Source organism: Lepidochelys olivacea, assembly GCF_965140295.1.
Source record: "Lepidochelys olivacea isolate rLepOli2 genome assembly, chromosome: 6".
Taxonomy (NCBI): domain Eukaryota; kingdom Metazoa; phylum Chordata; order Testudines; family Cheloniidae; genus Lepidochelys; species Lepidochelys olivacea.
Window position 1 is genome coordinate 64274017 of NC_140416.1, and position 13520 is coordinate 64287536.

A 13520-nucleotide genomic window follows, 5' to 3' on the forward strand; every position below is an offset into this window, starting at 1 on the left:
GGAAGAAGATGTCTGGGTGCAGGGGAATGCCAGCTTTATCAAGAACACACATGCCTTCATTGCACAGGTGTTGCAGTGGCAGTTAACACACAGGGGGTTAATAGCCTTTTGCTGCTCTTTTCTGCAAGGCTGTAAATAGTTTAAGATTTGACTATTATATGTGTTCATATTTAAAGTACCAAGGAATGTTTAGGGAAGCTCTGGATATATTCCCAAAGACACCGTCACCTTTTTACCCCTCCTTTCCTGAGCAGTACCCAATATAGCTTGGATGCAGTCCAGGCTCTGGGCCCTTGAGAGTGATGTAACCATTAGCAGAAGGCATCCTGGATTCATAAATCCTGCCAAATAAACTCAGTTGCTTTTTGGATAGAATTATAACATTTAAAAGGCAAAAGAAATGGAGGGGTTGTAAAGACAGCTCCTGACTCCTGTTGCAACCTTTTATACCTGTCTCAGCTCCATCGTCCTCTCGGTAGCAACATTGGTTCACTGGCCAAGCAGCACGCTTAGCCCCTCTCAACCACAGGATTTTCAAACAGAGCCCTATGGACACAGACACACAACCCTAGTTACAAACCTTATTTTCAATTACCATTCGAAATCCAGAATGTATTATTGCTCCAGGACTCCCATCTCTCCATGGGGTGCACTGTTTTCCCCCTTTCTTCCTTCCAATTAATCTCATAGTAAGTAATCTCCTTGCATACCTGCAATCATTATTCCTTCTCAGAATATCTCCCTCCTTCCCGAGTTCCACATACTTCTCTGTACAGATCATGCTGACTGTGATGAGCCAGGTTTCCCCCAGCTACATTATTTTATACCCTTCTGGGGCGATGTTCTCTTACTGGTAGCATTGTGCTTAGTAACAATATCTTATCTTAGTCTAAAGTACCTCTGTGGGTTCCCTTGACACCATACCTCAGTTATACCATCTACAATACAAAAATGATTAGGGCTATCAGTGCTGATGCGCACAGCAAGGATAGTCAGGAAAAAATGTCTCTCCCTGGAATCTTATTGCAGACAGCTGCATTGTGGGTGTTTTATGCCTTTCTCTTAAGAATCGGGCCTTGAGACAGGATAAAGGAGTAGATGGCACCATTGATCTGTCTGGGATGGTGATGCCTATGTCAGCATATCTTTTTGTCTAATCTGGGAAGTAGTGCTTTGTGTCTAAAGCAGGGTTTCTCAAATTTCATTGCACCACGACCCCCTTCTGACAACAAAAATTACTATACGACCCTAGGAATGGGGACTGAAGACCAAACTCCTCTACCCCAGGCCGGGGGGCCAAAGTTGAAGCCTGAGCCCTGCCCCCTGGGTTGGGAGGGCGAAACCAAAGCTTGAGGGCATCTGCCCTGGGCGGGTGAGGGCTGTAACCTGAGCCCCACCACCCAGGGCTGAAGCCCTCAGGTTTCGGCTCCAGCTCTGAGCAGTGGGGCTCAGACTTTTGGCTTCAGCCCCAGGCCCCAGCAAGTCTAACGCCAGCCCTGGCAACCCCATTAAAACAGGGTCGCGACTCACTTTGGGGTCCCGACCCACAGTTTGAGAACCGCTGGTCTAGAGTGTTGAGAAAGAGAGGTAACATCTGAAGGAGCTAGGATCCTTTCTAGGAGGCAGCCGAATGGTTTGAAGGTGAATAGAGGTGGCCTGTATGTCTATGCTGCAATAAAAGACTTGTGGCACAGCCATGGCGGGCCCAGATCAGCTGGCTCAAGATCGCAGGACTTGGTCTGCAGGGCCATAAAATGGCAGTTTAGATGTTCGGGCTTGAGATCCCGTGTGTGGGTGGGGCACTAGATGCTTCTTCTAGTACTTAAGGCTTTTTGTTCCTGGGTCTTGTCCCTTTTCCTCTATCTCCTTACCCATTAGCTAGGGAGAGGGAATGGTAACACCTTTGCTTGGTATAGCATGCTGTAGTTAGTTCAATTTTGCTGTTTTTGTTCTGTCTCACCATGTTCGCTTAAATGTTTGGTTTTCACAGGCCCGCAAGGCGAAGCGGCAGATTGATTTCTGGGGGGGCTGGGGAGAATGGAGCGAGTGCAGTCGGAGCTGTGGCGGGGGCATCAGCTTTCGGCAACGGCGCTGCTACTCACAAAGGTGAGGGCTTTCTTCTTTTTATATTACTGCACTCTTTCTCCTCCCATAAGAGGCATCACCAGGTAGCTCAGGGTAGCTTTCTAATGTCTCTTGGTGAAATGAGCTGTCAATCGCCTACCAAAGAAAGTTTGATCTCTCTTATTCCCTGTATGGAAATAAGGCTAAATCTGTTTTCTGGAAGGCATCTCTAATAAGCAGCTCTCCCCCAAAAGAGTTCATCTAGATGAAGTGGAATATAGTGTATATAAATAAGAAGAATTTGAGAGGCAGAGTTTGGATCCAGAATGGGGCCAGATCCTCAGCAAGTGTAAATCATCATAGCTCCATTAATCTAAATAGAGCTTCACTAATTTACATCAGCCTAGGAGCTGACCTTAGGTTTCTTTTATTAGGGTTTGAAGTGTGGCTTCAAAGCTGAACAAGGCTAACATTTGGTTTTGGTGATGCCAAAATTGCATCTGCTTTTCTGTCAAAATTTCAGCCCAAATATCTTAAATCTTGAGAAACCAGCTGTTCCCACTGGATCCAGAAAATAGGCCTTTTCCAGTTTTCAGCCCTAGCCACAGCTAAAATTATGGTGGTGGGTTCAGATCCAGGGGAACAAATCCAAACTGCCCCACGTTCAAGGCGGATTGGGGGCGGGGGTTCTTATCTGAGGTTACAGTTTGGGTCCAACTCTAATATATAATGGAGTCACAGTAAAAACTCCATTATATAGGAAGCTTTTCACATAGTTTTCATGATAAACCTGATGGGGATTTTCCTCTAACTTTCTGAACAGGGCTCTCTTCAGTCTGAAATGCCCATGCTAGAGGAGAATGGCATCGTTGGAAAGTTTGAGGTTAACTGGACAAGAAAAGTTGTGTTTGGGGCACAAGTTTGATATGGCAAAAGGATGTCATTCTGGTCAGGATTATGGTACTCTGGCAGCCCTGTGAGGGAAATGTGCACAGCACTGTGCCTATCATTCTCCTGAGGGCTGAAAGCCATTTCTATGCTAAGATTTTTCAGACAAGAGCTGGTGGGAAATTTTCCATTGGAATGATTTTTGATGACACGATGTTAACAGTGCCTAAGATATGTCCACATGACAGCTTCCTTTGGTGAGGCAGCACCTAATGGGAATCATGGGTGTGAAACTGATCTGGCCAGAAAAGGGTAATCGCTTCCTGCAAAAAAAATTCACGTTTTCGAAAAAAAATTCATCCCAAATTGGGACAAAAAGTCAAAAACTCTCCCTCACCCGGAAGGGATTTCTAGAAAAATTCTGATTGTCCATCAGGAAAATTGAAACAAACTCTCTGCCAGAGAGGCTCTTGTCAATTTCATTTTCTGCTTCAGGGAGAAAGTAAAATTGACAAGAGCCTTCCAGGCAGGCTGTTGGCAGCTGAGTGCCCAGGCGTTCCACCTCCCTAGTGCTCAGCCTTCCTGGCACCCCGCATACCTGGCTGTCTCTCTGATAAGGAAGATGAGCCCCCCTGGTTCTCTTCTCCCCGCTGCCTGGCTGCCAGAGAGAGGAGGTGGGGAGGCTAAGAGCCAGGAAGTCGGAGAACAGGGGCGCTTGGCCTCTGGCAGCCTCAGTCAGCTGCTCTTAGATGAAATCCTTCGGCTCTCCCCAAATGGAATTGTTCTGGAAATCCCTTCCCATGAAGAATTTTGCATTTTTGATGTTGGGACAATTTTTTCTCAAAAAATGTGACATTTTTCACAGGAGGGGATTTCTATTTTCTGGCCAGTGCCTCTGTTTTAGACCCGTGAGTCCCAAAAGGTGCTGCTCTACCAGCAGAAGCCATAAGGTGGCCATTGTTCAGGCATTGTTAACATGGTGTCATCTCACCTCTGAGCAGGCATAGATGGTAATAATGACTGAACCTCCCTGAGCAGGTAGAGTTGCCCCCATTGATAATGATAGGTCTAAAAATCCTTCTGTAGACATAGCCAAAAAGAACACAAGCTGAAGTAGGCAGCCTCCCTTCTGCTCCCTTTGGCTCCTCAATCTCCTTTTTAAATAGGCTTTTTATAAGAGTTCTGATTATTCTGCAATATTTAAAAAAAAACCAAAATCTCCAAGCATGCCTCTTCCCTTTGCTTATGATTTGGCCTGTCTCTCTCTGTGCTGACTCAGCATTCCTGGAGACCCGCATTGCTGTGTCATGAGTGCTGAGATGATGGACAGAGAGAGAAGCAGGAGGGGTACAACCAGTGGTGGATTAGCCACTGGGCCAATGAGCCGTGCACAGGGTCCCCCGCCAATTGGAGGCCCCCCGGAAAAATGGGCATCCCCACGTCCCGACCCGCTTCACCTGCCTGCCAGTGGGGTACAGGGGCTTGCCCTGCTCTGCCTGCCGGGGACCAGGGGAAGCCCCCATGCCTGGACCCTGCTCCCCGGCAGGAGTGCCAGGTGGAGGGGGGAGGGGAACGGGGCTGGACAAGCCCCTGCACCGCGACCCCATTTCTCTGGAAGGAGCGCTGGGGAGTGGGGTTGGGGAACTGCAGGGTGGGGGGTGGAGAGAGTTCCCCACTTGCTCTGTCCCAGGGCCCCACAAACCCCTAATCTGCCTCTGGGTGCAACAGACGGCTTTTTCAAATCCAATTTCTCCCTGGATATGAACTTGTTAGGCATTGAGCTGTATCCCTCTCCCTCCCCTTTTGAAGAGTCAGGTATAGAATAAGGGAAGATAGTTACCTCCCTTCCCTTTGGCCATTCTGTTCTTCCAGCTAATGAGTCCCATAACAGCAGGAATGTAAATGGCAGGGTAGTTTGAAGTGTGCACACACACTGACTTCATAAGTCACCCCACCCACTCTTCCTACTCACCCCCAGGTAGACATGCTGTATCACACAGGTGCTGTTAGAGACTTCGAGCTGTGTGTTAATAAAAAGCCTGACAAAGAATAAAAGAAACTGTCTCCACTAATTGGTGGGGGGAAAATTTTGCCCCCCAGAAAATATAAAAACCACCCTGTGTCAATAAATAGTGTATACACTACCTGTATCTATAACAAGATTACAGCAACAGAATGCGCTAAAAGATGCCAGGTTCAGTTTTGTAGGAAAGAAATAGGATCTATTAGGTTGTTAGCTCTTTGGGACAGGGAATGTATCTTAGGGCTGCATGCTGTGTGCAAGGTGCTGATAAATTCACAGTGTTACCTGGGAGATTATTAATAAATAGCAATGGGGATGATATTTACAATCTCTTCAGAACTACTTCATGTTGTTTCTCTGTCTTTCAGGACAGATGGTGGGTCTAACTGTATTGGACCAACTCGAAACTATCGCTTGTGCAATATTCAGGTACAGTGCCCAGTACATTCTCTCCTTCCTGATGCTTTCTCTTCTGGAGGAACTTAATTTTCTTCAGAAGCCATGTGCTGAGCCCACTCAGTGCCAGTGGGATTCTTCTCCTCCCCTGGAGCACCAATGCCAGTATTGTTGATGGACACTGTTTGCTTGGGGATGCGCACAGGTGACTAGGCCCCAGGCTAGAATTCGTGCCCTTGTGCAATAGATTCTGGGCACATACCAACTCTGTCTGGTGATTGCAGCATGCAGAGATTAGTATAGTTACAGTTATCTCACCCTCAGTTTTCTGAAAACCCCAGTGTCAGCTCAGTACACTGAGAATTCTTTCTATTATCCACAACCTATTCAAAGATTCCCATCACATACGGAGCATCAAGGTTGCATTTGAGAGACTATGGGGAGCAGAGAGAGCAGGAAGACAATATGAGAAAATGTTTAGGGCTCTGGGTCTGATCCTGTGACTGAGATGGGTCTGGTTTATTATGGACAATGCCATGGAAAGGAATCAGGGAGCACTCATACTGTTGATGTTCATGGTTATAGCTTGGTAGCCACCCAAAGACCTTCTGTCTGGGAAGAAGCAGTTCCCTAATCACCTGCTTTAAGATAAGAATGAAGCTGGCCTGACCTGGAGACAGCGTAATGCGCTGTCAAGTGTCAGAGCTGCATTCAGGAGTGACTTTGTCATTGCCAGTCTGTGGGGAAGCTGTGAGGAACACACCCCAGTGAGATCCTTTCCTTTACCTCCCTCCTCCCTGTGCGAACTCTGTGTACCTGGGTTCTCTCTTCCCCCATAGAGCTGCCCTGAGGGCTCCAGGGACTTCCGAGCAGAGCAGTGTGCTGAGTTTGATGGGACAGAATTCCAAGGAAAGAGATACAAGTGGCTGCCTTATTATGGAGGTAACGAATACAAGGTGTTAAACTTATTTGATGTGGGGGTATTTGGCTTTGCCTGAAAGTAGGGGGTCTGTCTGGAAAGAGTCCTACATGCATAGGTGTCTGTCCAGAATTGTCCTCTTCTGGAACAGCTAGAGGGGTCTGTTGGAATGGATCATCTTTCAGAACAATTGTGTAACGCCGACAGACCCCAGTCGTCGGCAGGCGGGATTAAACTGGGGACCTTTGGAACTTAATGCATGAGCCTCTACAGCATGAGCCAAAAGCCAACTGCCTGTTAGCTAAGGCTGTAGAGCAAACTCATTAATCTGTCTCTCTCAGTGGTCTCGGTGCCACTAGATGGGACAGAACACCACACCCAGAAGGTGTGTGGGTTACAATTGCACAAGATCTCTGGCAAGGGCTGCCTTTGAGGCACAGAAATCTATAGCTCCAGCAGCTATTCAACACCTTTGATAATCAGCCAAAAGATATCTTAGATTGGACCCCCCCAAATCAAAGCTCTTCACGTTAGTGAATACTGCCAAAAATCTTGCTGCATGTGATTTGATCAAGGACACTCAGAGAACCAGGTCTAGAGGCAGGAATAGAAATCAGAAGGCCTAGCTCTCTGTTCTTACCACTGGACTCTGCTGTCTTCCATATTCACCCAGCCACCTCTGAGTTATTGGGTTTTATTAAGCTTACCTGAAGAATTTCACTCTTTGCTTGTTGATATGTTACTGGTTTTCTTCTGTGTTAACATTTGTTCTGTCTCTCTGAAAAGCCTCGTACTACATGGGAATGTATTCTGCAGGAACCAATCATTAATGTTAATAGCAATCCACTCCTCAGGGCCTAATCCCACATTTCAGGTTCAGGCTCATGGTGTGTTCGTAAGGGACTAACTATGTCATATGACACCTGCTGTTTTCTTCCCTTCCAGCTCCCAATAAATGCGAGTTAAACTGTATTCCCAAGGGAGAGAACTTCTACTACAGGCACAAGGAAGCAGTGGCTGATGGGACGCCCTGTGAGCCAGGCAAACGGGATGTCTGTGTCGAGGGGGTCTGCCAAGTAAGTCATCCTATCACCTCATCCCTTTTCTATGAGAGAGAGAGAGAGAGAGAGAGGGTGTAAGTCAGTCTTCTTAGCATTTCCCTTTGTCCTATCCAGCCCTTCCCAAACAATGCCCTTGTTATCTGACAACACGCCAAATGCATTTGATTTCTGGGGAACTGAAGGAAGTGTGGGGAGCATGTGCGTACATTTCTGTGGACTCTTAGGGCGAATTAATCACCAGCTCCTGATCATCCCCCTTTCTACTGCACCCCAGAGCTATCTAGTTTATCCTCCTCCTAGTGATCAGTCTTGGCCCTGGCCTTTTCTTTCTTCATCCCACCCCACGCCCTGGTTTTGATTTAAGCACATTAATGCCATTGTTTTCTGACAGGCTGTCGGCTGTGACAACATGCTCAATTCTGCCAAGAAGGAAGACAAGTGCCTGCAGTGTGGAGGGGATGGCAGGGCCTGTTACGAAGTGAAGGGCACTTTTGATGTGCTCAACCTCCCCAAAGGTACAGTAGTCTGGATTTTCTGGAAGGGTGAACAGGGGAGAAGGAGAGAGTGAAGCTTAGCCTCATTCTGACCCTTTGCATGGAGCTATCTGCTCTCTCTGCTCACTGGAGCCATTAGACCAGAACACTCACCCAAGCCCACCCATACAGTGGGTTAGAGCTAGAAAACATACTGACCACCTTTATCTGGGGGTCCCCTCCTAGTTCCCACTGCAGCCCTAAGGTTCTTCCACTCCTCCTGTATCTTCCCCAGCTCCTAGTCTCTTGTGGATGCCACAACTCTTCTAGAGGTAACAGGCTCCATTGAACTGTCCCTCAAAGCATGCCTGCTGGAAGTGCTCTTTGCAATGGAGCTGGTTACCCAAGGTCTGCAGAACCTCCAAAAGGAGTGGGAGACTGGGACCAGGACTTGGAACCTGGTTCTCCCACATTGGCTGGCTCTGAACTACTTCAGCCTAATGATTGAACTGGGATGAATCTTTGTCTGCTGAGTTTCAATCTGATGCATTTTGAAATGTCCGAGATAAGAAACTCTGAAAATCAGGGTTTATAATGGAAGCCCAAACAGGCCCCTGACTGTATTGTTTTCAGGGTGCAATGCTCTGATAATGCTGCTCTCAGATGTATTTTAGCCATGAAGTGGGTGGACTACTCCATGGGTGAAACAAATCGGGGTGCAGCCATCCTAAAATCAATGAAGCTGCAACAGCTGGATTGAGTTCTTTCCGGTTATCTCATAACTCATCCATGCAGTCACTAGCGCAGCTGGGCACAGCTCCTGTGCACACGGGCGACCATCTCACATCCTCGATCGCTGTCTGTCAGTACCTTTGACCAACTTCCTTCATTTTCTTCAGGTTACAATCAAATCTTCATCATTCCCATGGGAGCCACAAGCCTCCGCATTAAGGAAGTTATGCCCAGCAGGAACTTCCTGGGTAAGACTGACATTATAATGAGTTTATTACTACACCATAGAGATGGACTCAAGCCACAAAATTCTATTCTGACTTTCAAACATACTGGAGTTCAGGGGCATATGGGGCGGAAGCTTGCTCCTGCCCTCTGCAAAGGGAGGAGCTGGGCACAAAGTTCAATTCTAAATCCAGGTTTGGATATTGAACACCACTAGAGAACTAGGGGTGGTCAGACCTGGGACTCGGTCTTGGCCCAGCACCACTACTGTGACTCTATATACATGAGGATAAAAAGACCAAGCCCTATTTAAACCTTCCGCCTGGAACTTCTAAGGGTCTGACAAACATGGCAAAGTTTGGGTCTGGGTTTGTCTGTTTGCCACAAAGCTTGGTAAAGTCAAATCCAAACTTCTCCTGCCACCCCTACTTTAGGGAGGGCTCCAAGCACACAGGCGTCTTCTGGGCTGTCCAGTTCCCTGTGCATTAGGCCTTATCTTTCCCATGCTCTATGGATGGACTCCTGACATGCTCTTGTACAATACAAACATGACCGGGTTTTCATTACAGTGTCAAAATGTTCTATGCCACATTGGCAGGCAAAAGTGTTTATGTTGCAAACAGAACATGCAATAATCAGGTGGGGAAGGGAGAATACAGCAATGCTGGAATGGAATCTGCGGCAAAGAGTTGGACCATGCAGTGAAGAAGGCTCAATGTGCAGAAAAGCAGAGAGAATCATAGAATATCAGGGTTGGAAGGGACCTCAGGAGGTCATCTAGTCCAACCCCCTGCTCAAAAGCAGGACCAATCCCCAATTAAATCATCCCAGCCAGGGCTTTGTCAAGCCTGACCTTAAAAACTTCTAAGGAAGGAGATTCCACCACCTCCCTAGGCAACGCATTCCAGTGTTTCACCACCCTCCTAGTGAAAAAGTTTTTCCTAATATCCAACCTAAACCTCCCCCACTGCAACTTGAGACCATTACTCCTTGTCCTGTCCTCTTCTACCACTGAGAATAGTCTAGAACCATCCTGAGCAAGACAGCAGGGAGCATCAGTAGGGCTAGAATGTTGTCACAGGATAATGATTTCCTGCAGGGACTTGATTTCACTTGGCATTTGTTGAAAGCAAACACTGAAGGGAAGCACAGATGTTTATCTCCAATGCAGAAAGTACTGAACACAAGAGGGCATTCATTTCCCATGAGTTACCATGTTTGATGCACGCACCAGTTGCCACTGTCTAACTGGTTATCCCAGTAGTTACTCACAGCTTTCAGGAAGATTGTGGTGCTTGTGTGAGGAAGCTGGGTTTCAAGTAGCTGAACCGAGGGCTTTGTGAGTTGCTGATGTCCTGTGAGATCTAGAGCAGAGCGTAAAGCCATGTCATATGGCATCTGGTTGAAGTGGTGTCAGCATGTCATGTGAATAGTGGATCTTCCAAATCATTCATCCCCCACCTCCTCTTTTGTGCTCTGTGGCTTTGTCCAGCCATCAAGAATGTGCAGGGGGAATACTATCTGAATGGGCACTGGACGATTGACTTCAGCCGAGACCTGCACATTGCTAGCACAGTTGTGCACTATGATAGAGGCTCGGAGGGGGACCTGGCCCCTGAGCAGCTTCACTCCAGGGGTCCCACCACGGAGCCCTTAGTCACTGAGGTAAGCAGCTGTGTTTACCCTCTCTTAATATTGTCATGCTGTGGTTGTTGGTCTTGGGCTGCACGTCACATTTGGCAGAGATGATGTGCTTGGTTTCTACAGGATAATGTCAGTAGATTTCAGGGGAGGCAATACACCTGTACTGAGCCCAGTGAGCAGGGATATCAGCAGGGCCAGCCTTTTGATCTGTGGGGCCTTCACCTGTAAGAAGGGGAACTATCAAGCCATGTTCACACCACTCACTGTCTGCTCTGATCCTGTTGCCAGAGAGGCAGTAGGAGGAGACCTGGTAGTGACTAGCTGTCTCTTCTTTCTGGTCAAGAAGCTAAAGAAGATAATAGGGGAAACTCATGAATTAAAGATCTGGTATAGGATGGGGGCATCCAAGTAGCTATTCATTATGCTTGTGCGTAAGGCCAGCCCAGGATACTACCTGCTGCCTAATAGAGGAGCAGCACAATCAACCAGCTCTGAGGAAGATGCACATTCTCTCTTCACTAGAAAGAGTTCTCTAAGCCTTAGAGTCTATGATGTATTAGGGAGGAAACAAAGCACAGAAAATAAATGGCCAATGAACAGAGGGGTGTAGGGAGCAGTAGGGGGAGTTTACCTTGCTTGGATCCTGAGGTAAGGGCAGGAAGAGTGGCCAGGAGAGAGAAAATACTGTTTTGTTTTCTGGCTCTTACTTCATTCTCTTTCCTTTGCAGCTCATCAGCCAGGAGCCAAACCAGGGGGTGCAGTATGAATACTACCTGCCCTTGCAAGGGCACAGCTCGGGCTACAGCTGGAGCTATGGCTCCTGGAGTGATTGCAGCTCTGAGTGTGGCGGAGGTAAGAGGGTTGGGGGCACCCTCACCAGCAGCAGACAGTGCCCAATGCAGAGCCAGTATCCAAAAGGAAAGACGCTACATGCTGCCATCTGAAGAACTGTCAGCAGCCCCTTCCCCAGGGCTGTCCCACAGAGAGATTAAGGAGCATTGGCAGCTGCAGTAGGCTATGAAGGGTCTGTAAATCGGAGGCCAGGCCGGGGTTCTCTGCAGGATTGTTCCCTACATTCTGTTCTTTAATGCTTTGTCCAGTCTAGTTTTCTATGTCCTGAGTGATGGTGCTCCCACTGCTTCCCTTGGGGACAGTTTTCCAGACCGATAGATCTCCTCTCTGTCAAGGATTTCTTCCTGACAGGCAGCCTACGTTTTCTTTGGTTTAGCTTCATCCCTTTACACATAATTCTGCCCCCTCGAGTCACCCAAAACATGTCCTCACCAAGCCCATCTCCTTGCTGCCCCACCCCCACGTGACTGAGCCTGCCACCCCTAGTGCCTCCCTATGGAGCATCCATCCAGCAGAGAGGCTGCCAGAGTTCCCGTGTGGTCACACCATGTACACATCAACACACTCATGGATTTTCATTGAAAACCAGTTTCACGGTATGCTGAGCTCCTGCTTGCCCTTTCTCACCTTCTTTGCTGGTGGCCATTGTAGTGACTTACCTCTCTTGCCCATAATATGAGTTCAAGGATGCCTCTGTAGAAGGTGACATCACCTCCCCTGCTGTTATAATCCTGGAATAGGGATGCAGAGTTGCCCCTTTTCCCAGGGGCTGATCCACTTTCATCCTGGCTTAGACCCAGCCTTGTTGGGCTGATCCACAGCTCCGCTGTTGTAACAAGTCCATGTGTTGTAGACAACAGACACAATTGCTAGATAAATTATGTCTGGCAGGGCACACCCCATCAGGAGCCAGGATTAGAATCCTGGTTCTTCAACTTCCAAAACACAGGGCGCAGCCATCTGAGCTAAAGGAAAATTCCTCTTCGATCTCTTTTACCCTTCCTGTGGGCCCAGCCGCTATCTAGGGTAGGTACTTCTATAGCCTCTTTCACCAGAGTATTTGAGCACCTCACAATCATTTGTGTATTTATCATCCCAACACCCCCCTGGAATAGGGTAATACTAAGATCCACATTTTACAGTTGGGGAGCTGAGACACAGAGAGTCCATGGAGCAGCAGGGAATTGAACGTAGGTCTCTCAAGTCCTAGGCTGCTGCCCTAACCACTGGACCATTTATGTGGGAACAAGTTGTATAGAGAATCCTGGAGTTGCACCTGGCCCAGTTCTCTCTGCAGCATGCAGATGCTGTGGGGGCCCCAGACTACCTCAGAAATGTGCCATTCCCCAAACGATTGCATTTAAATCCCTTTTATGGATAGGCCACTTTAACCAGAATATTATTTTCTTTTCTCCTTTAGGTTACCAGTCACGCCTGATGTTCTGCACCATAGACAATGAAGCCTATCCAGACTATATGTGCAGGGACAAACCAAAGCCAGCCAATAACCGGACATGTGGTCTTCAAGCCTGTCCCCAGACAAAACGGTGAGACTTTCTCTTTCCACCTCTCTGGATTCTTCAAGCCCCTTGTGAAGTATCTTGAGACCCAGGAAAAAGAATGCTGATTGCCTTCTGCTTCCCCCACTGCCACCCCAGTCTGGAGCTGATGAAAGAATCATACACTTCACATGTCAGTGGAAACAGACATTTCTAGACCACCCAGGGGTAGGTGATACCTGAGCTGTGACTGACAGAACAGTGGTCAACGGGACTTAGTGCCTTGCTCACTTTAAAAAATGGGATATAGGCTACTAAAGGCCATGTCTACACGACTGTAGTAAGTTGACCTATGCTACGCAACTCCAGCTACGTGAATAACATAGGTCTACACTGCCGGGGGTCGACGGGAGAAACTCTCCTGTTGACTTATTGTACTCTTCTCATTGTGGGTAGAGTACAGGGTAGACTGGAGAGCGATCTGCTGTCAATTTGGCAGGTTTTCACTAGACCCACTAAATCGACTGCCGGTGGATCGATCTCAGAGCATCAATCGGGCTGTAGTGTAGATGTAGCCTTAGGCACTTTTGAAATGTTTTACCCAAGATGTGGGAATGAATTTCTGTGCCCATAAGGAATGGATCTACATGGCCTGAGTCTGTGTCCAAAACCAGGGGCTCTCACTTTGCCTAGGTAGAGTTGCTGGAGATATTATCCTAGCCAAAGTTGGGGAAGGAGAAGGAT

General features: G+C 47.8%; 1 protein-coding gene across 2 annotated transcripts in view; it reads left to right on the forward strand.

Annotated features, from left to right (window-relative positions):
- Window positions 1–13520, forward strand: part of PAPLN (papilin, proteoglycan like sulfated glycoprotein) — a 74680-nt gene that overhangs the window by 28312 nt on the left and 32848 nt on the right. For both annotated transcript variants that reach the window (XM_084629898.1, XM_084629899.1), the window contains exons 3-11: window positions 1991–2106; window positions 5344–5404; window positions 6211–6313; window positions 7236–7366; window positions 7743–7866; window positions 8724–8804; window positions 10274–10446; window positions 11154–11277; window positions 12698–12824. In XM_084629898.1, coding sequence (XP_084486024.1) covers window positions 1991–2106; window positions 5344–5404; window positions 6211–6313; window positions 7236–7366; window positions 7743–7866; window positions 8724–8804; window positions 10274–10446; window positions 11154–11277; window positions 12698–12824 — 1040 coding nt within the window. The remainder of the gene's footprint in view (window positions 1–1990; window positions 2107–5343; window positions 5405–6210; window positions 6314–7235; window positions 7367–7742; window positions 7867–8723; window positions 8805–10273; window positions 10447–11153; window positions 11278–12697; window positions 12825–13520) is intronic.